Consider the following 17359-nt stretch of genomic DNA (forward strand, 5'->3'; position numbering starts at 1 on the left):
GAAAATACTAAACAAGTCTGCACTGGGATGTACATGCTCATTAGCAAAAACAAAACAGCTCTCGGGCCATGAGCTCACGTGACTTCCCCTCACGCCCGAGAGCTCAAGTTGGATTAAGTCGGCCGCTTTGATGGAACCCAGAACCCAACAGACAGAGGTCATGGGGTTGAATTTTTTTTTGAGGGGGGTGGGGGGAGTTACTGAACTCTTTTTACACGCCGGTTACACTTTAACCCGTTTATCAATATAAAACTTCCTGCTACTTGTCCTAAGGGAGTGTGGGTGAGAAAGGATAGAGACCCATTTAAATCTCCCGTCATTAAGGGAAACGCAACCCAAAGACGCCGGCCCACCGCCTGGGAGCTGCGTCATACCACTATGATCGCGATGCGTCCTCCAACGTCTCCGACCACAGTTATCGGTGGCTTCTCTTTGGCCATCATCGCTGACAAACAAAGCAAATCACAGGCTCCAGTTACAGTCACGGACCACTGGATACTGTCACCACAACCTCACCCCCCGTGAAGTGGCAGCAAAGCCATTTCACAGGCAAAATAAAGCAGATTCCTCCTCCATGGCCTGGGGAGGCTGAGAAACAGAAGTGTCTAGTGTCACAGGATAATATCTCTGCTGAGGAATCTGATAATGAGAATGCTGATTCCTTCTCTCCATGCTGCTCTCACATACCACCTGATGTTTTCTGTCTGATAGTGAAGAGCCAGTTATTCCTTCTGATATAGAAGCAATTTAACAGAACTTTTACCTAAAAACACTCAAGGACAATTTCCAAATGAGAGAAAGTGGAAAGGCCTTACTGTAATAACTGGGACAGGTGTTTCATACCCTTCAAGTCCCGTACTAGAAAATTATACTGAAGGAGAAGCTAAACAGTTAAAAGAACTGTGAATTTTTAAGAAAGCAGAAAGGCCCTCTCAACCTTCTTAGAGATAGATCATATGTAATCACCTAGTCCTCTGTGAAAACAGGATGGGCTGCAGCTGTTACTTTGATCATAGAGAAGTCGTAAATAATGTAGCAAAGGTGAATACAGTCCAAATCAAATGTATGTTCATCAATATGATTTAATGGCTAAACTAATCAGTAGAATCGAATAAAAAAACTATATTAACAAGTTGGAGACAAGTCATAGTAATCTCTTTTCTAATTTTTAGTCTTTACAGAAGTAAAAGTATGTTATATTGCTCTTATAGAAATCGTAACTTAATTAGTAAAAATATTATCAGTAGAGTTTTACAGGTATTCAAGGCTAAGTCTGATAACATGGATACCTTCCTTTGATCCTGAACCACTCATGACTCGAGATGCTTCACTTTGTAAAACATTCATGTTCATGAAACATCATTTAATGTAAAAATAGTATATGATTTGATTGAATGTAAACCAAAAGTGCTATAAATTCTCTGTAACTGAGACAAGGGGGAGCTCTCTGATCTCATGTCCAGCTGTGTCTGGAGGAATGGGGGCGCCCAGGCTTGCTAATGTATCAATCAATTTTTACACTGCACACCTGTTCCTTTTACCGGACGTGCTCCTTTAGTAAAAATGTGTTAAGGGTGAATTCCTGTCTTGAGTGCTCTTTAAACTACTGTCTGTCCCTATACTCTTATTTGAGTGGGAGGTTGTTTGAATGAAGTCCAAACCAACTGAATCACAACCTGATTAGGCTCAGGCCTTTTCTAGTGGAGATCACAGGTTTGAGGTGTAAAAAGATGAACCCATGACACTAGAGCAATGCCGTCCAACAGAAACAGAAGGCGAGCCATCAAGAGGATTTTAAATGTTCCGGTAGCCATGTTAAAAAGTAAAACCAAATGGGTGAAATTAATTCAGATGTTTGATTTTACCCAATATATTCAAAATATTATGTCAACACGTAACCGATATAAAGCTTTATTAAGGAGATATATATATATATGTATTTTTTTCCTTACTAAGTCTCTGAAATTTGCAGTGCATTTACCCAAACGGCAGATCTCAGTTCAGACTAGTCACAGTTCAAGAGCTCGACAGTCACATACGAGGAGCAGCGACTTGTGTGCACAGACCGAGCTGGGGCTGGGAAGTCCCTGCCCACCCGGAGAAGCTGTTCTGCAAGGACACTTGAAAGAGAAGCCTGGCTCTTGCTAAGATGAATAAAGAAATGAGTAAATGCCGCTCTGAAGAAAGTCCAACAGGTCAAGGCCGCCAGATGAAGAGAAAGTTTGACTTCACTTTCCTGCAGTGTAGGCCTATCTTGACAATGTACCCTTATTATCAGATATTTGCCCCACTAACATAGGGTTTCCTGAAAAGCAGGAACCTGGAGACAGTATCTAAAGTCAACCATCTTTTCTCCTGATTTAATTAGTTTTAAAGAAGTGTCTTTTCTCATTTTAAAATTTGTACCTAGAAAAGGCCCATCAGTGTGTACACCAAACTACAGTACAGAGAAAGGAAACAAGAAGTCGCTCTCACAAGAGGGTTAGTAAATTGAGGAAAAAAGAATTTTTTGGAAGAAAAGGCTAAGTATTCTTTTCCTGAAACATTATTATTATTCAAAAATATTTATTATAACTAGTAGACGGGCAGGGGAAAGGAGAATAACATTCAGAGTAACTGAAATAGTTTAGTGAATGTCAGCGGACAATCAGTTTTAGCTGATTCCTATCTACTGGCATAGTAAACCTCAGAAAACGGGAGTTCCTTTCTGTACACTAGCAAGTTAGGGGAGTGAAATTCAGCACCATTTTTCAGGCATGTCAACTCGCATTCATTCCCTGATTTCTCGTTCCAGAAGCCATGGCGCTCTCTTGAATTTGGGCAGTCAAGAAGGCCCTGCATATAAATATCACCTAAAAATGCAGAAACATCAGCTACCAACGTGAGGAGCCCTTTCCTTGGATTCTGTTTTTAAATTAAACCTGTGTGCAGGTGGTGGTGTCGACCTACCGCTTCTTAAAAAGAGGTGGTCCCTTTTCTTGACTATTTTTCTCTGGAAGAAAAGAAAAAGATTGCAAGCCAATATCCCTTATCAACACGTAACAGAAATTCAGCTCTACTTTGATGCAGGAAATGTGTCACAGCATCCGTGTTTACTTTTCTACAACCCCATCTCTCAAAACATCTTTTGTTGTTTGCAATAAAACATGTAGGTGTGGCTCGGGTCAAGGCCAAACCGGTCCTGAGAAAGCCCATCTCCCCAGCAGGCTCCTTCCCTGCCCACAGCTAGGTTTAGGATCTGGAACGGACTGAACATGTAATTTAGTGGCTAGTAAAAAACAGACTTTAATACAGGGGAGAGGGAAACAAATAAAACCTCACAGCTTTAAAAAATGCCAATGATTTTCTAATAGCTGATCCAGAAAATAAAACACTAAAAATCCCAATTTTATAGTAAAAGCAATATATGTACTAAAAGTCAAGGATATAAACAAATGTATTATACTAATACTATGCGTCAATAATAGGGGGTGAAAAGGGGTATGGGAGGATTTGGTTTTTCTTTTTTCTTTTTGTTTCTTTCCTGGAGTAATGATAATGTTCTAAAATTGATAATGGGGTTGTGTATATACAATTATGTGATGACACTGTGAGCCAGTGATTGTATACTTCGGATGGTTTGTATGATGTGTGAATACATCTCAGTAAAACGGCATTAAAAAAAAAAAAAGTCAAGGACAATGGGTTTAAGAGTCTGCTCTCTTTCTCCATGTCATCAAACAAACCCAATGTAAAAATAAAATGAATTGTACAACATTATTTATGGCCAAAAATCAGTGTTAAGACTAAATCAACTTACTGCAGTAAAAATATCTTCAATTCATGAAATGAGATTTCCAATGTTCCTTTACTTTCAGAATTCACATTTTCCAAGTAAAATAATGCTGCATTTACAACCATATCCTTAGATTACAAAAGGATCAAACACACAGTTTTTACGCTTTCCCTGGAATCCAACAACCAGACCTTCCTCTGCTAAAATAAAGAGCAAAAAAGGACCAAGGGGCTTAGTTATTCCTGGCTCATTTTTATCCTAGACTATTTCTAGCTCAACGGAATGTCAAACGCTATCAACAGACTGATGTTAAAAAAGGATAAAGGGAATAAAATAAGGTTTCCAGGAGGGGTAGAGCTGAAGCTGCTTCCAAGCTCATAATCCCATTTACATGCAAACGAGGCAAAATTAACATTTAAGAGATGCTCCAGGGGACTACTGTCTGTTTTCACTTTAGTGGGGAAAAACACATCTTCATTTGTAAAACTAACAAGCCAGGAAAATCAAACCAGAAAAGGTGACTTCCTCTCATTTTTGCAAGCCAAATTTTTAGCACCGTGGCAAGTGGGAAGCGGTCTCTAGCTGAACCACCTGCACGTCCTTGTCCTTCCAGGCTCCTGGGGGGCCCGCCCTCCCGAGGCGGTATAAGCCCACGGTGCTGAGAAGGAACCCGCATCCTTCCAGGCCATCATCCACGCACCTTCACTCGCACTCAACGGCGTTTCTCAACCTCAGCACTAATGCCATTTCAGCCTGGGTGACTGCTGCACCGCAGCATGTCGAGCAGCATGGCTGGCCTCTTCCCTTGGCCAGAGAGCAGCGTCCCATCTCCCCTTGGTTGTGACAACCCAAGATGCCTAGACATTGCCAAACGTCCCCCAGGTGGGCTCCTAGGAGAAATGGCAGCTTGCAGAGCTGAGAAAGTACAACACAGACATGGAACACCTAATTGTCCTGAAAGAAAGAAAATATTTAAAAAATGATGGCAGCAAGCTAACAGGGTACAGGGGGGCAGCTTGAAGGGGTTTTCTTTGGCCAAATCTGACAATCTAAGCATCAGAATAAATAATAATAGTAATGGGTTATAACCCACTGAATAAAATAAGATTCTCTGAATCCATACTGGAATGAATGAATGAAAGACTAGTGGAGGCTCTTTCTTACACTACAATATCAATCAAGAAATGTAGAAGGAAGGATGGAATGAGACAAGCCACCATCTGACAACAGTCACAGTAATAACTGATTCAGGCAAGTATCAACAATAGCTGCTAAGTCGAATGAGAAACAGGACAGTGACACCATATCAACATTTCCCCCCATGAAATTCTATTAATTACAAAGCGCAAAAAAAGAGCCACTTTACAGTGGGGAGCCCTGCCAGGCACCCCCTGAGCCAAGTAAACAAAACCAGTACCACCAGCAGCGGGACACGTCATGCGCCTCCTGTGACGTCCGGCAAGAGTGCACAGCCAGAATCCAGGCAGGAGGCAACAAACCCCGATTAAGGGGTGTTCTACAAGATAACCGGCTTGTCCTCCTCAAAGTATCAAGGTCACAAGAGACAAAGAGGAGGAAACATTCCAGATCAAATGAGACTAAAGTGAAATGACAGCTAAATGCAACGCGTAATCCTGGACTGGATCCTGGACCAGAAAAAAATTTTTTTCCTGTTTATAAAAGACATCAGTGGGACAACTGATGAAATCCGAATAAAGTCTGCAGATCAGATAATAACAATGTTAACTTCCTGAGGCTGATCATTGTACTATGATTATGTAGCAGTGTGTCTTTGTTTTTAGGAAACACACACTCAATTATTTAGAAATAAATGTTTGCATTTTACTCTCAAACGGTTCAGGAAAAAAATACATGTATAGATACATGCGGGAAAATATTAAATTTGGGGATGCTGAGTGAAGGCACTGGTATTATTCTTTCAACTTGTCTCTGAGTCTGAAATTATTTCAAAATAAGAAGCTAAAAAAACAAAGTAGTGTGGACTCTGGAGCCCCGCTCCTCCTTCCAAACCCTGGTGCAGTAGCTCTTGGCTGTCTGCAGAACAAGGGACCAGAAAAGTCTCTGCACACACGGCTGTGGGAAGGATGAAACGCAGAGACCTACGCTGAGCACTCAGAACAGTTCCTGGCACAGAATAAGGGCTCAAGAGAGATTTGTTACTGGAGTTTGTTTTTCATAACTGAAGACTGAAAAAAATCTACCTGTTCACCACCAGGAAATGAGTTCCACAAGGGATAGGGCAATATGTAAATAAGCTACTGTTTATGGGCAAATGAGAGAAAAAGAAACACATATTTGATCTTCTATACAAAGGCTCTGCAAGGCTACCCTGGAGATGAATCGCCTTGGAGATGTGAGTGACGGGGAGAGGAGAGTAGGAGAGGACAGTGCCCACGTAAACAGTTTCAAACTTTGGGAATTTTGAAATATGTGGATGTATTAGCGATCCAGAAACTTTAATTATACAATTCTCAATAAAAAAAAAAAAACTGCTGTGATACCAAAAATTTTAATGAAAAAAAAAAATGGGTATATAACTTGTTTTTCTTATATAAAAATTTCCCTGAGTCAAAAACAAAGCAGTCAGAAATTTATAGGGTGAAAAAGATAACAGGAACCATTCTGGAATAAGCTGTCTGAAATGCAATCGTTCAGATATTTTATTCCTCCTACTAATCTCTATAAATTTGAGGCATGGCAAATTTCAAAAACAGATTTACAAATAACCACCTTCCTCTAAAAAGCATAACATTTATATCTTCCAGTAAAGAGTGCTACTAATTGCCACTCCATGTTCATGGAAGTAAACAGCTTCCCCACTGCAGGATTAATAACAAGTTCGTTGGGTACCAGATAAAGGGCTGTGCTACTAAAACAAGTGCTAAGTCACCTGGTCACCAAATCGACGAGTGCTATCACCCATCTTACCAAAGTATAAAAGTGACAGATTTCACATCACACAAACAACTTTTTTCCTAAAGCTCAAATTATTAACACTTTCTGCATGCTGAGAGCTACTCGGCTGTCCTTACACATAGTCTCTTCCTTTTACAAAAGGGGAAATCAATGCAGTAACATCCAATTGCTCAAAAGCAGCAAGAAAGCAAACATCCACATGCGTAACGCCATTCAGAACTTCTATCTACAGATCAGCGGAAGACAGAGAGCTCATCTTACGGGGCAGCTCCAGGCCTGGATGCACGGTTGCGTTCTTGACCATCGGAGGGGAGTGGCGGCCATCGTCCATGTCCAGCTCTGTGCACTGAGCTTCCCCGTGGATCACAGCCAGGCCCAGGCGCAGCCTCTCCGCGTAGGACTGGGCCCTAAGCGGAAGGCGGAGGGAACAGTGAGACGTGTGGAGGAAAATCCCAAATACCGCGCTCCCATCACTTTAGTAATCATAAACTGAAAACACCATTCAAGCTCTTGGGAGCACAGCAAAGGAGTTTTTTACATTCGAGGCCAGAATGTAAAGCCCTCGAGAGGCACGCGAGTGGAGGTCTCAGCTAGAATCTGATTTCAGACGGTCTGGATTCTAGCCTTTCTCCAATATTCTGAGTAATCTTCAGAAAAAAGAACTTTGTTCAAAACGGCACCTTAAAAACCATTGTCTGACCTCCCCCCTACGTGGGATCAGACACCCAGGGGAGTGAATCTCCCTGGCAACGTGGAATATGACTCCCGGGGAGGAACGTAGACCTGGCATCGTGGGACGGAGAATATCTTCTTGACCAAAAGGGGGATGTGAAAGGAAATGAAATAAGCTTCAGTGGCAGAGAGAATCCAAAAGGAGCCGAGAGGTCACTCTGGTGGGCACTCTTACGCACATTTTAGACAACGCTTTTTAGGTTCTAAAGAATTGGGGTAGCTGGTGGTGGATACCTGAAACTATCAAACTACAACCCAGAACCCATGAATCTCGAAGACAGCTGTATAAAAATGTAGCTTATGAGGGGTGACAATGGGATTGGGAAAGCCATAAGGACCACACTCCACTTTGTCTAGTTTATGGATGGATGAGTAGAAAAATAGGGGAAGGAAACAAACAGACAAAGGCACCCAGTGTTCTTTTTTACTTCAATTGCTCTTTTTCACTTTAATTATTATTCTTGTTATTTTGGTGTGTGTGCTAATGAAGGTGTCAGGGATTGATTTAGGTGATGAATGTACAACTATGTAATGGTGCTGTGAACAATCGAATGTACAATTTGTTTTGTATGACTGCATGGTATGTGAATATATCTCAATAAAATGAAGATTAAAAACAAAAAAAAAAAAACCATTGTCTGAAAAATGCTTGTAGCTTTGTTGTTTTCCTTTCCCTGAGAACTGTAAAGAAGAACTTAATTTTCTCCCACAGGAAAACTGTGACTGACGCAGAGACCAGAGAGGAAGCTGGGTCGGGCAAGGAAAATGACGTGGGAAAAGCTCGCGCCAACGAGCTCTTACAGCTCATATGATCACAGGCCCTAGATGCCAATGTGGCTAACGCGCATTCTGAAGAATCCCAAAGGATATCATAAATGCCTGACTTACCTTTTTGCAGCATCAGGAGACTTAGCTACAATGACTGCATTTCTGTAATTTGGAATCTAGATTTGGAAAAAAACAAGAAAATACTGAAAACTTATCAAGAATGGCACCCATACGCAGCATTTTTTACTCTTACAACAGCGATCCAAACAGCAACCAAATATGACAGAATTTCATTCATACATTTTAAAATTTTCAGCATTTATCAATTAACATCATTGCAAAAGTACTGCTACATCAAAAAGATTAAAAAATAATTCTTAACACCTTCATTTTGGAAAACACGAGCAAACTGCTAAATATACTTAAAAGGAAATCTGTTTATGATGTCCTCCCCAAAATGAGAGGCCCCGTGACCTCCTCCTGATCCTACAGGGCTGCCTCAAGCATCACGACTTAAGGGAAAGCTCGTTTGGTGCCTTTTTGCATTGAAACCAGGTCCTGAGGAAAACTACACAGGCCCCCCTTTGAGAAGTGGAGTGTGGCTGGCGGTTCCTCACTTCTTCCTGGATATACTGAAGCAGGAAAGGTGAGGCTCTAAGGTTGTCCACGGGAAAGCTGAAAAAGCCTTGAATTTCCTTTTGATGAAGATCCATAGTGATAATGTGAGTTAAACCTGAAATTTTAAAACAAAAAAATTACTAAGTTCACCCCTACAAGTTAATGGCCACGGTGGACACATCCTAGATGCTTAACTCTCGTTTCCTAGGAGGAGACTGAAGCAGAGGATACTGTGAACAAGCACATCTGCTCTGGACTTCAATTTTAACCTTAACAAAACTTACTGAACTAAAAATTGTGACAAACTGAATGGAAAGCAGCTTATTATAACCTTCCACGTGGACAAAGAAGGCTGAGGAAAAAAAGGGTTTTCCTCTGTTATTGATTACTAGCCTTCATTCTGAAAATTGAGAAAATAGGTAGAAGCAAAAATCTGAATACGAAAGTAATAAATACTGGAGTCATAACAGATGCAAAAAAGGCTTTGATTAAAGAAGCTAGGAAGAAATGTTAAAGGCCTGTGGCTAAGGCAGAAAGAACTAAGAAAGGAAAAGCAAAGCAATAAACATATTGGAAGGAAAGAAATTCATGTAACACAAGGATAAGAGTCTGAAGCATTTGGGACAAGTTCCATGTGAGAAAAGAATGGGTCAAGAAGTGTTCACATAGAAAAACAATGAAGATGTACTCTTATAATCAGAACTCATAACAAAAAAAGGACATAGATAAACACATTGCAGCTAGTCAAAGGTCAATGCAAAACTTCCAGAGCAAAGAACCAGTATAGCCTGTTATTTGCAAAAACATACCTTACTAGAGAGAATGGAATTCAAATGTTTCTTTCTGAGTACTCAGATATAGATCAGAGTTTTTAAAAATAAACATCAGACAGAACAAAACTCGCTAACTGTTAAATGTTCTTACATTTAATTTATGGACCTGCTACATAAGTACGCAGATAGATTAATAGCAATGAAAGTGAGCTGTACCCAAAAGGCAATCACAGAAAAAAAGAGCATACAAGGTAAAGAAGGAGAAAAAGAAAACTCCAGTTTTTATGCACACACAGAGAATTAGCTAACTAAAGCAAATAAATAAATCTAGATCTGAAGCTCAAAAAGACCAGAGAAGAATGCCATGACTGCCAGCTAAAATTTTAATGATGATAAGATGAAATGGAAAATAAATGACAGCATGATAAAAATGTCCATGATGAAGGAAGAAAATACTGAATCAGGCAATGTTACTTTAAACAGAGAAGAAAAATGTAAGAATTTATATCTAAGTTCCCATATCCCTGACCAGGACCATGCAAAAGCAAACAAATAAGAAAAATGTGATCGGTGAGAACGTTTAGACAGTCAGTCCCGAGCGCACCCCGGGGTACCCACTCATCTCTGAGGATGGGCCCGAGCACCGTGCCAGGCCCCTGGCCGCTGGGCTCACCTGCTTTCGCCAGCATGGACGCCAGAAGCTTGCACACGATGGAGCCGCGCTTCCTCATCTTGCTCTGCTTGCTGTAGGGGAAGTACGGGATGACGCCGATAATGTTCCTGGCACAGGAGGTTTTCAGGGCGTAGGCCATGATCAGGAGCTCCATCACGGCTGTGTTCACATCTCTGCAACAGTGAAGATCCACATCTTAGGGTTACTCTCATTTATTAACCCCAGGAAAATGTCAGCAATTTAACATGGGCTGCTGGGAGGGGTGTCACAGGTATTTCGGCTTCACACCACTTCATGGTGGCACCCCAGGAAGGCAGGGAGATGCTTGGTAACTCTTCCCTTTAACCGCACTGCTCTGGTTTTCATCTGTGGCTCCTCAAGCTCAGCACGTGGCTGACCCCCCATCATCTCTCCCAGCGAGCCGCGCCTGCATCCTGCACACCCTAAGTGGCATGTGAAGCAGGTGACACAGCTGACCCAGTCTGCCGGCCACACCTCAGGACTCCAACCCGGGCCAGCATGCTGAGGCACCTTTGACCTGTGCAGGCCAAGGAAACCCCCCCACCTCAGCCAAGCTGCCAGCACGAGAGAAATGGGCCTCATTCTCCTTTTGGGGATGGGGAAGTAGGAGATCTCCGTACTTAACTTTCAAAAACCTCCCCATCCCCTCTTCCTACAGATTAATGACAAAGACCTCCCAGATGGGCAAAGGAAAGATGAATGGAAAGGTACTCAAAGGAAAGGCTCCTTCCAGTTACAGCGGACGCAGGCTGCTGCCCTGTGCTAGGCCCAGCGAGCCCGGGTGTGCGGGGGGGGGGGCTTCTGCCTTTAGAAAGACAAAGCCTCAAAAGCCCTGGGATGCCCTTCCCATGCTTCTCCTCCTGCTTCACCCTCCTTCTCCTCTCTGGATCATCCAAGTGTCCTCACAAAGCCCCTCTTCTGGGGTCAGGATGGTTCCCTCCTTTCCCAAACCCAGCGAAAGGATCATTTCCTGTATCATCAGTGAGGAGCAGGTTCATAAGCTGTCAGTGCTTGAACTGCTCTGTAGGAGTAACGCTGCCTTCATTTATAAAATTAAAAAAAAAAAGATAAAGCCTGCCGTCAACATAGTAGACACGTGTGTTTGTTGAACATGTGGTTGAATGAGAGAATCATCACAAGATGCTTTCTAAAAGCTTGAAGGATGATTAGGCTATTTCTGCACACTCTCTTCCAGTCTGTTACATTTCCCTCTCTTCCCTGTAAAAGTCTCAGGGCTTAGTACTAATCCTTAGTACATCAGGGACTGAGCACCTGCGGTGGCAGCACTTTGGCTCTGCCAGCGTTTTCCACTTCCAGGTTCAACATGTGGCACTTTCAACCTCACCTTCGTAACGTGGGTTTTTTCATAACTACTTCAGGTTTCTGTGATAAAAACACTTCTCCCAGAGGGCAAGTGTAACGGTCGAGGCCACACATCAAGACAATAAGGTTTTCCTTTTGGGCTGCTGATAGGTCATGCTATTTGCTGGGCAGCATTTCTCTCCTCTGTAATAAATGGGAGCATTTTTCTTCCAACTACTTCCAAATCAGTAATGCCTCATGCCTGGCACCAAAGTCAGAGGTGTTATCAGGACAAAACATTTATCGAACCCTTTCAGCATACTTGGGAAATCATGATACTTGGTCAATTTTGACTTGTTCATCTCTGCAACAATATTTACTGAGCACTTTGCGGCAGATACTGTTAGGCAGGGGTGGGGGATAAAGTGGCAAATAAGGTGGACCACGTCGTAGGGGAAGGCTGAGCCCCACTTTGGATCTCTGTTGCGGTAATTATCGGTGCCAAGAAGGAGCACAGCCACCCTCAGTCTTGGGGCTTGCCCTCATGAAGCTCATTACTGCAAAGGAGAGGCTAAGCCTACTTACAATTGTGCCTAAGACTCTCCCCCAGAGAACCTCTTTTTTGCTCAGATGTAGCCCCCCCACCCCCCACAAGCCATCTTGGCAGGTGGTCTTGCTGCCCTCCCCCCATGTGGGACATGTCTCCCAGGAGTGTAAATCTCCCTGGCAATGTGGGATGTGACTCCTGGGGATGAGCCTGGACCCGGCATTGTGGGATTGAAAAAGGCTTCTTGACCAAAAGGGGGAAGAGAAATGAAACAAAATAAAGTTTCATGGGCTGAGAGGTTTCCAATCGAGTCGAGAGGTCATTCTGGAGGTATTCTTATGCATGACATAGTTATCCTTTGTAGTTTTTAGTGTATAAGAATAGCTAGAAGGAAATACCTGGACTGTTGAACTGCAACCCAGCAGCCTTGTTTCTTGAAAAACGAGTGTAAAACTATACAGCTTATATGGAGGGACAGTGCGATTATAGAAAACCTTGTAGCTCACTCTCCCTTTATCCAGTGTATGGACAGATGAGTAGAAAAATGGGGACAAAAAAGCAAATTAACAATGGGGGGTGGGGTGGTGAGGAGGATGGGTTGTTTTGGGTATTCTTTCTTACTTTTATTTTTATTTTTATTTTTTGGAGTAATGAAAATGTTAAAAAAATGACTGTGGTGATGAATGCACAACTATATGATGATTCTGGAACACCTGATTGTGCACTTTGGATGACTGTATGATATGTGACTATATTTCAATAAAACTGCAAGGGGCTGGGGGAAGAAGGCGCATGGCCGGCTCAAGAAAGAAGCTTCCCCTTCCCAAAGGCGGGAGAGCCTGCCTTCCCACCTCGATCATAGAAACCAGCGCCTTGTGATTGCAGGTCAAGCCGGAAGCCTGCAGAGTACTTAGAGGACAGTAGGTAAAGAACGCAGTCGTATTTTCTAGACTAAGCACCAGGTATCGTATCTACCACAGCAAAAGTCCTCTTTCATTGACAGACTCCTTGTCAACTTCAGAAAAACAATTAGAGCATTTCTTAAAAACCTTCCACCTGTGAGATACTGTGTGGTATTATAAAAGCCCCACTGGACTTCTTAAACCAGATCCCAAAGCCGACAATACATTTGAGTTGAAGCTAATTTAACAGATTCTGGATTAGCATCTGTCAGGGGAGTGGGCTTTGGGGGGCTCTGTCATGGTATTTACCAGCCCCAAATGTATGCCACCATGAGGTTTGGAGAGCACGTCATAAGGGAGGCCGAGATAGTAAGATATTAAAGTAAGGAGATGAACAATTTTTGAGGAGCCTGTTTTCAGGGTAACTCTCATTAATTACTAATTCCCCCATGAGGTTTTTAATTTCCACTTTTTCCTCCTCCGGATGACTGAAGCCGAGGGACTGCTCATCCCCAGTCCGGGCTAAGGAGCGCCTCCCGCCCCGCCTTAGTGGTCAGGAAGGCTACAAAGGGGCCTTTGTGCCACTGGCCTCACCCACTCCCTCTCAGATATGGACGCACACAGCAGCAGGCGGTGACTTCGTTGGCTGGCAGCCTCTGCTTTGTTTATCTGTTCCCTAAAAATGTTCCAAGTACATCCTGGCTAGTTCTTACGGTCTTTATATCTAAGTAGGACAATCTTAATTGTTTTACCCAGTGGCCATTTTATTTTCCCTGAAATAATCACATGCTCTATTAAACTCAGCCTTTACTGCGTTATCATTCTGGGTAGGCAAAAACTAAAGAGAGATGAGGAAATAGTTGAGATATAAATGGGAATTAAACTGCCCAGGATTGCAAAGACAGATCAACACCACAGATGGAAGTAACGGAAACCTAATAATGGGTAACATTTACCCTGCTCCCAACCCCAACAATCAACTGCGGTAGGCAAGTTGTAAATGTTATTTTAATGAGTCTTCTTACTAGAACTTACACATAACTACACTAGAACTTACACATAAACATGAAAACTGCCCTTCAAAAACTCCTTTGTAAGCTTCATATTTGTTTTACTTAGTTCATGGCTCAATATATCTGTAATCTCCTTGAGAATCACACATCTCAACGAGAATCACACATCTCAACTACCCAACATAATCGCCACATTTAGAGTGGGCTTTTACCACTTCCAAAAATTAAATGCACCCTCAAGGACCAAAGATTTATTATTACTGGAGTAGCCAAAAGAAATGTGCTGCAAGCTTTGAAAGTGGTTTCAGAAGGAGTTCCAAAGCTACTCGGCAACAACGGCAGCAAAATTGGTTTCTATAGTCTTCCAGGGAGGCTGCTCGGAAGGGGCAAAGCTAATTTGAATGTCTAAGCTTTGGTCTGTCTAACTAAAATCAGACTTATTACTTCAGGTAACACCTCCCTGCCCACAGAATATATCTTTATGATACATTCCTAAATCTCTACGATATTTTCCTTTATCTAAGTAACTACGTAGCAGATACTACTAAAAAATTCAATTCACTGTGTTCCTTAGTTAGTAGTAAAGTATTCCGGACTCAAGCGATAAAAGCACTAATCATCATAGCTTCCCAAGAGGAAAGGGAGGGGCCCAGCTCTACTGCCTGCCTTACCGGAACCAGACCCCAAAGCCTGGGGGAGGAGAGCCACAGGCCACACCCTCTTACACCAGCCGGTGCAGGCTGACAGGTGCACCTGCCAGGCAGAAAAGCACAGGTGTGTCAATCCTCTAAGAAAAACCATCAGGGAAACCAGATACTGAATATTTCCTCTTTCTGTGACCTGAGCCTGTTCTCGTCTGGGAAAACCTAACTGCAGTGGCCTACGAGGTCAGATGCCTAGACAACAGAAAACTACAACCCACACTAAGAAAAACGAAGTTATGGCCCAGTCAAAGGAACAAATGTACACTTCAACTGAGACACAGGAATTTAAACAACTAATGCTAAATCAATTCAAAAAATTTAGAGTAGATTTCGCAAAAGAGATAGAGGCTGTAAAGAAAACACTGGGCATACATAAGGCAGAAACTGAAAGTTCAAAAAAACAACTAGTAGAATCTATAGAAATGAAAGGCACAACCAAGAGATGAAAGACACAATGGAAACGTACAACAGCAGATCTCAAGAGGCAGAAGAAAACACTCAGAAACTGGAGAACGAAACACCTGAAAGCCTACACACAAAGGAGCAGATGGAGAAAAGAATGAAAAAATATGAGCAATGTCTCCAGGAACTTAAGGATGAAACAAAGTACAAGAATGTACATATCATTGGTGTCCCAGAAGGAGAAGAGAAGGGAAAAGGGGCAGAAGCAATAATAGAGGAAATAATCAATGAAAATTTCCCATCTCTTATGAAAGACATAAAATTACAGATCCAAGAAGCGCAGCGTACTCCAAACAGAAGAGATATGAAGAGGCCTACACCAAGACACTTAATAATCAGATTATCAAATGACAAAGACAAAGAGAATCTTGAAAGCAGCAAGAGAAAAGCAATCCATCACATACAAAGGAAGCTTAATAAGACTATGTGCAGATCTCTCAGCAGAAACCATGGAGGCAAGAAGGAAGTGGAGTGAAATATTTAAGATACTGAAAGAGAAAAACCGCCAACCAAGAATCCTACATCCAGCAAAGCTGTCCTTAAATATGAGGGAGAGCTCAAAATATTTTCTGACAAACAGACAATGAGAGACTTTGTGAACAAGACACCTGCCCTACAGGAAATACTAACGGGAGCACTACAGGGTGATAGAAGACAGGAGTGCATGGTTTGGAACACAATTTTGGGAGATGGTAGCACAGCAATGTAAGTACACTGAACAAAGGTAACTACGAATACGGTTGAGAGAGGAAGGTTGGGAGCATGTGAGACACCAGAAGAAAGGAGGAAAGATAAAGACTGGGACTGTGTAACTTGGTGAAATCTAGAGTGTTCAACAATTGTAATAAAAGGTACAAATATGTTCTTTTATGAGAGAGAACAAGCAAATGTCAACCTTGCAAGGTGTTAGAAATGGGGAGGCATTGGGGGAGGGATGCAATCAACGTAAACTAGAGACTGTAACTAACAGAATCATTGTGTTATGCTCCCTTTAATGTAGCAAAGGCTATATACCAAGGTAAATGCAGATAAGGGGGGGATGGGGGAGGCATGTTAAACACTTGACATTGGTGGTATTGTCTGACTCTTTACTCTACTTTGATTTAAAGTTATTTTTCCTTTTGCTGCTTCCTAGCTTGTCATTTTTTTTTTCCCTCTTTCTTTTGCCTCTCTACCTTGACTCTCCCTCCTGAGTTGTGGAAGAAATATACATGCCCTTATATAGATAGTGGTGAAGGTGGGGAACACATAAATATGTGACCATACAGAGAACCATCAATTGTTTACTTAGGATGGAATGTATGGTGTGTGAACAAAACCATCTTAGAAAAAAAAAAAAATGGGTTGATGACAAAACCTCGAGGGCAATATACTGAGTGAAATAAGCCAGACACCTAAGGACAAATATTGCAGGGTCTCACTGATAAGAAGTAATTATGATATGTAAACTCATAGACATGAAATATAAGGTACCAAGATACAGGACAAGGCTTAAGAATGGGGAGCGGTTGCTTAGTATGAGCAGAATGTTCAACTAGGATGAACTTAAATGTCTGGAAATGAACAGAGGTGTCAGTAGCAAGATGTGAGAATAATTAACAGTGCTGAATGGTGCATGAATGAGGTGGAAAGGGGAAGCTCAGAGTCATATATGTCACCAGAAGGAAAGCGGAGGTCAAAAGATGGGAATGTATAAAACTGAATGCTGTGGTGGACAATGTCCATGATTAACTGTACAAATATTAGAAATCTCTTCCATGAACCAGAACAAATGTATGACAATACAATTAGAAGTTAATAATAGAGGGGCATAAAGGGAAGAAATATACACCTATTGCAAACTATATACTACAGTTAGTAGTATTTCAACGTTCTTTCATAAACAGTAACAAATATACTATACCAACACTACCAGTCAATAATTGAGGGGGGTTGGTTAGGGATATGGGAGGATTCGAGTTTCCTTTTTTTTTTTCCCTTCGTTTTTCATCTTTCACTTTATTTCTTGTCTGGAGTAATGAAAAGGTTCTAAAACTTGAACAAAAATTAAGTGTAGTGACGGATGCACAGCTGTGTGAGGGTCCCGGGGGCAACTGATTGTACACTTTGGATCTTTGGATGATTGTATAGTA

At 41.9% G+C, this 17359-nt stretch overlaps 1 protein-coding gene across 2 annotated transcripts in view; it reads right to left on the reverse strand.

The window, feature by feature from the left end:
* PRPSAP1 (phosphoribosyl pyrophosphate synthetase associated protein 1) overlaps nucleotides 1–17359 on the reverse strand; it is a 30257-nt gene that overhangs the window by 1793 nt on the left and 11105 nt on the right. For both annotated transcript variants that reach the window (XM_037809056.1, XM_037809055.1), the window contains exons 4-8: nucleotides 10277–10449; nucleotides 8830–8945; nucleotides 8333–8388; nucleotides 6974–7119; nucleotides 375–445 (exon numbers count right to left, since the gene is read on the reverse strand). In XM_037809056.1, coding sequence (XP_037664984.1) covers nucleotides 375–445; nucleotides 6974–7119; nucleotides 8333–8388; nucleotides 8830–8945; nucleotides 10277–10449 — 562 coding nt within the window. The remainder of the gene's footprint in view (nucleotides 1–374; nucleotides 446–6973; nucleotides 7120–8332; nucleotides 8389–8829; nucleotides 8946–10276; nucleotides 10450–17359) is intronic.

Source organism: Choloepus didactylus, chromosome 18, assembly GCF_015220235.1.
Source record: "Choloepus didactylus isolate mChoDid1 chromosome 18, mChoDid1.pri, whole genome shotgun sequence".
In the NCBI taxonomy this organism is placed as follows: domain Eukaryota; kingdom Metazoa; phylum Chordata; class Mammalia; order Pilosa; family Megalonychidae; genus Choloepus; species Choloepus didactylus.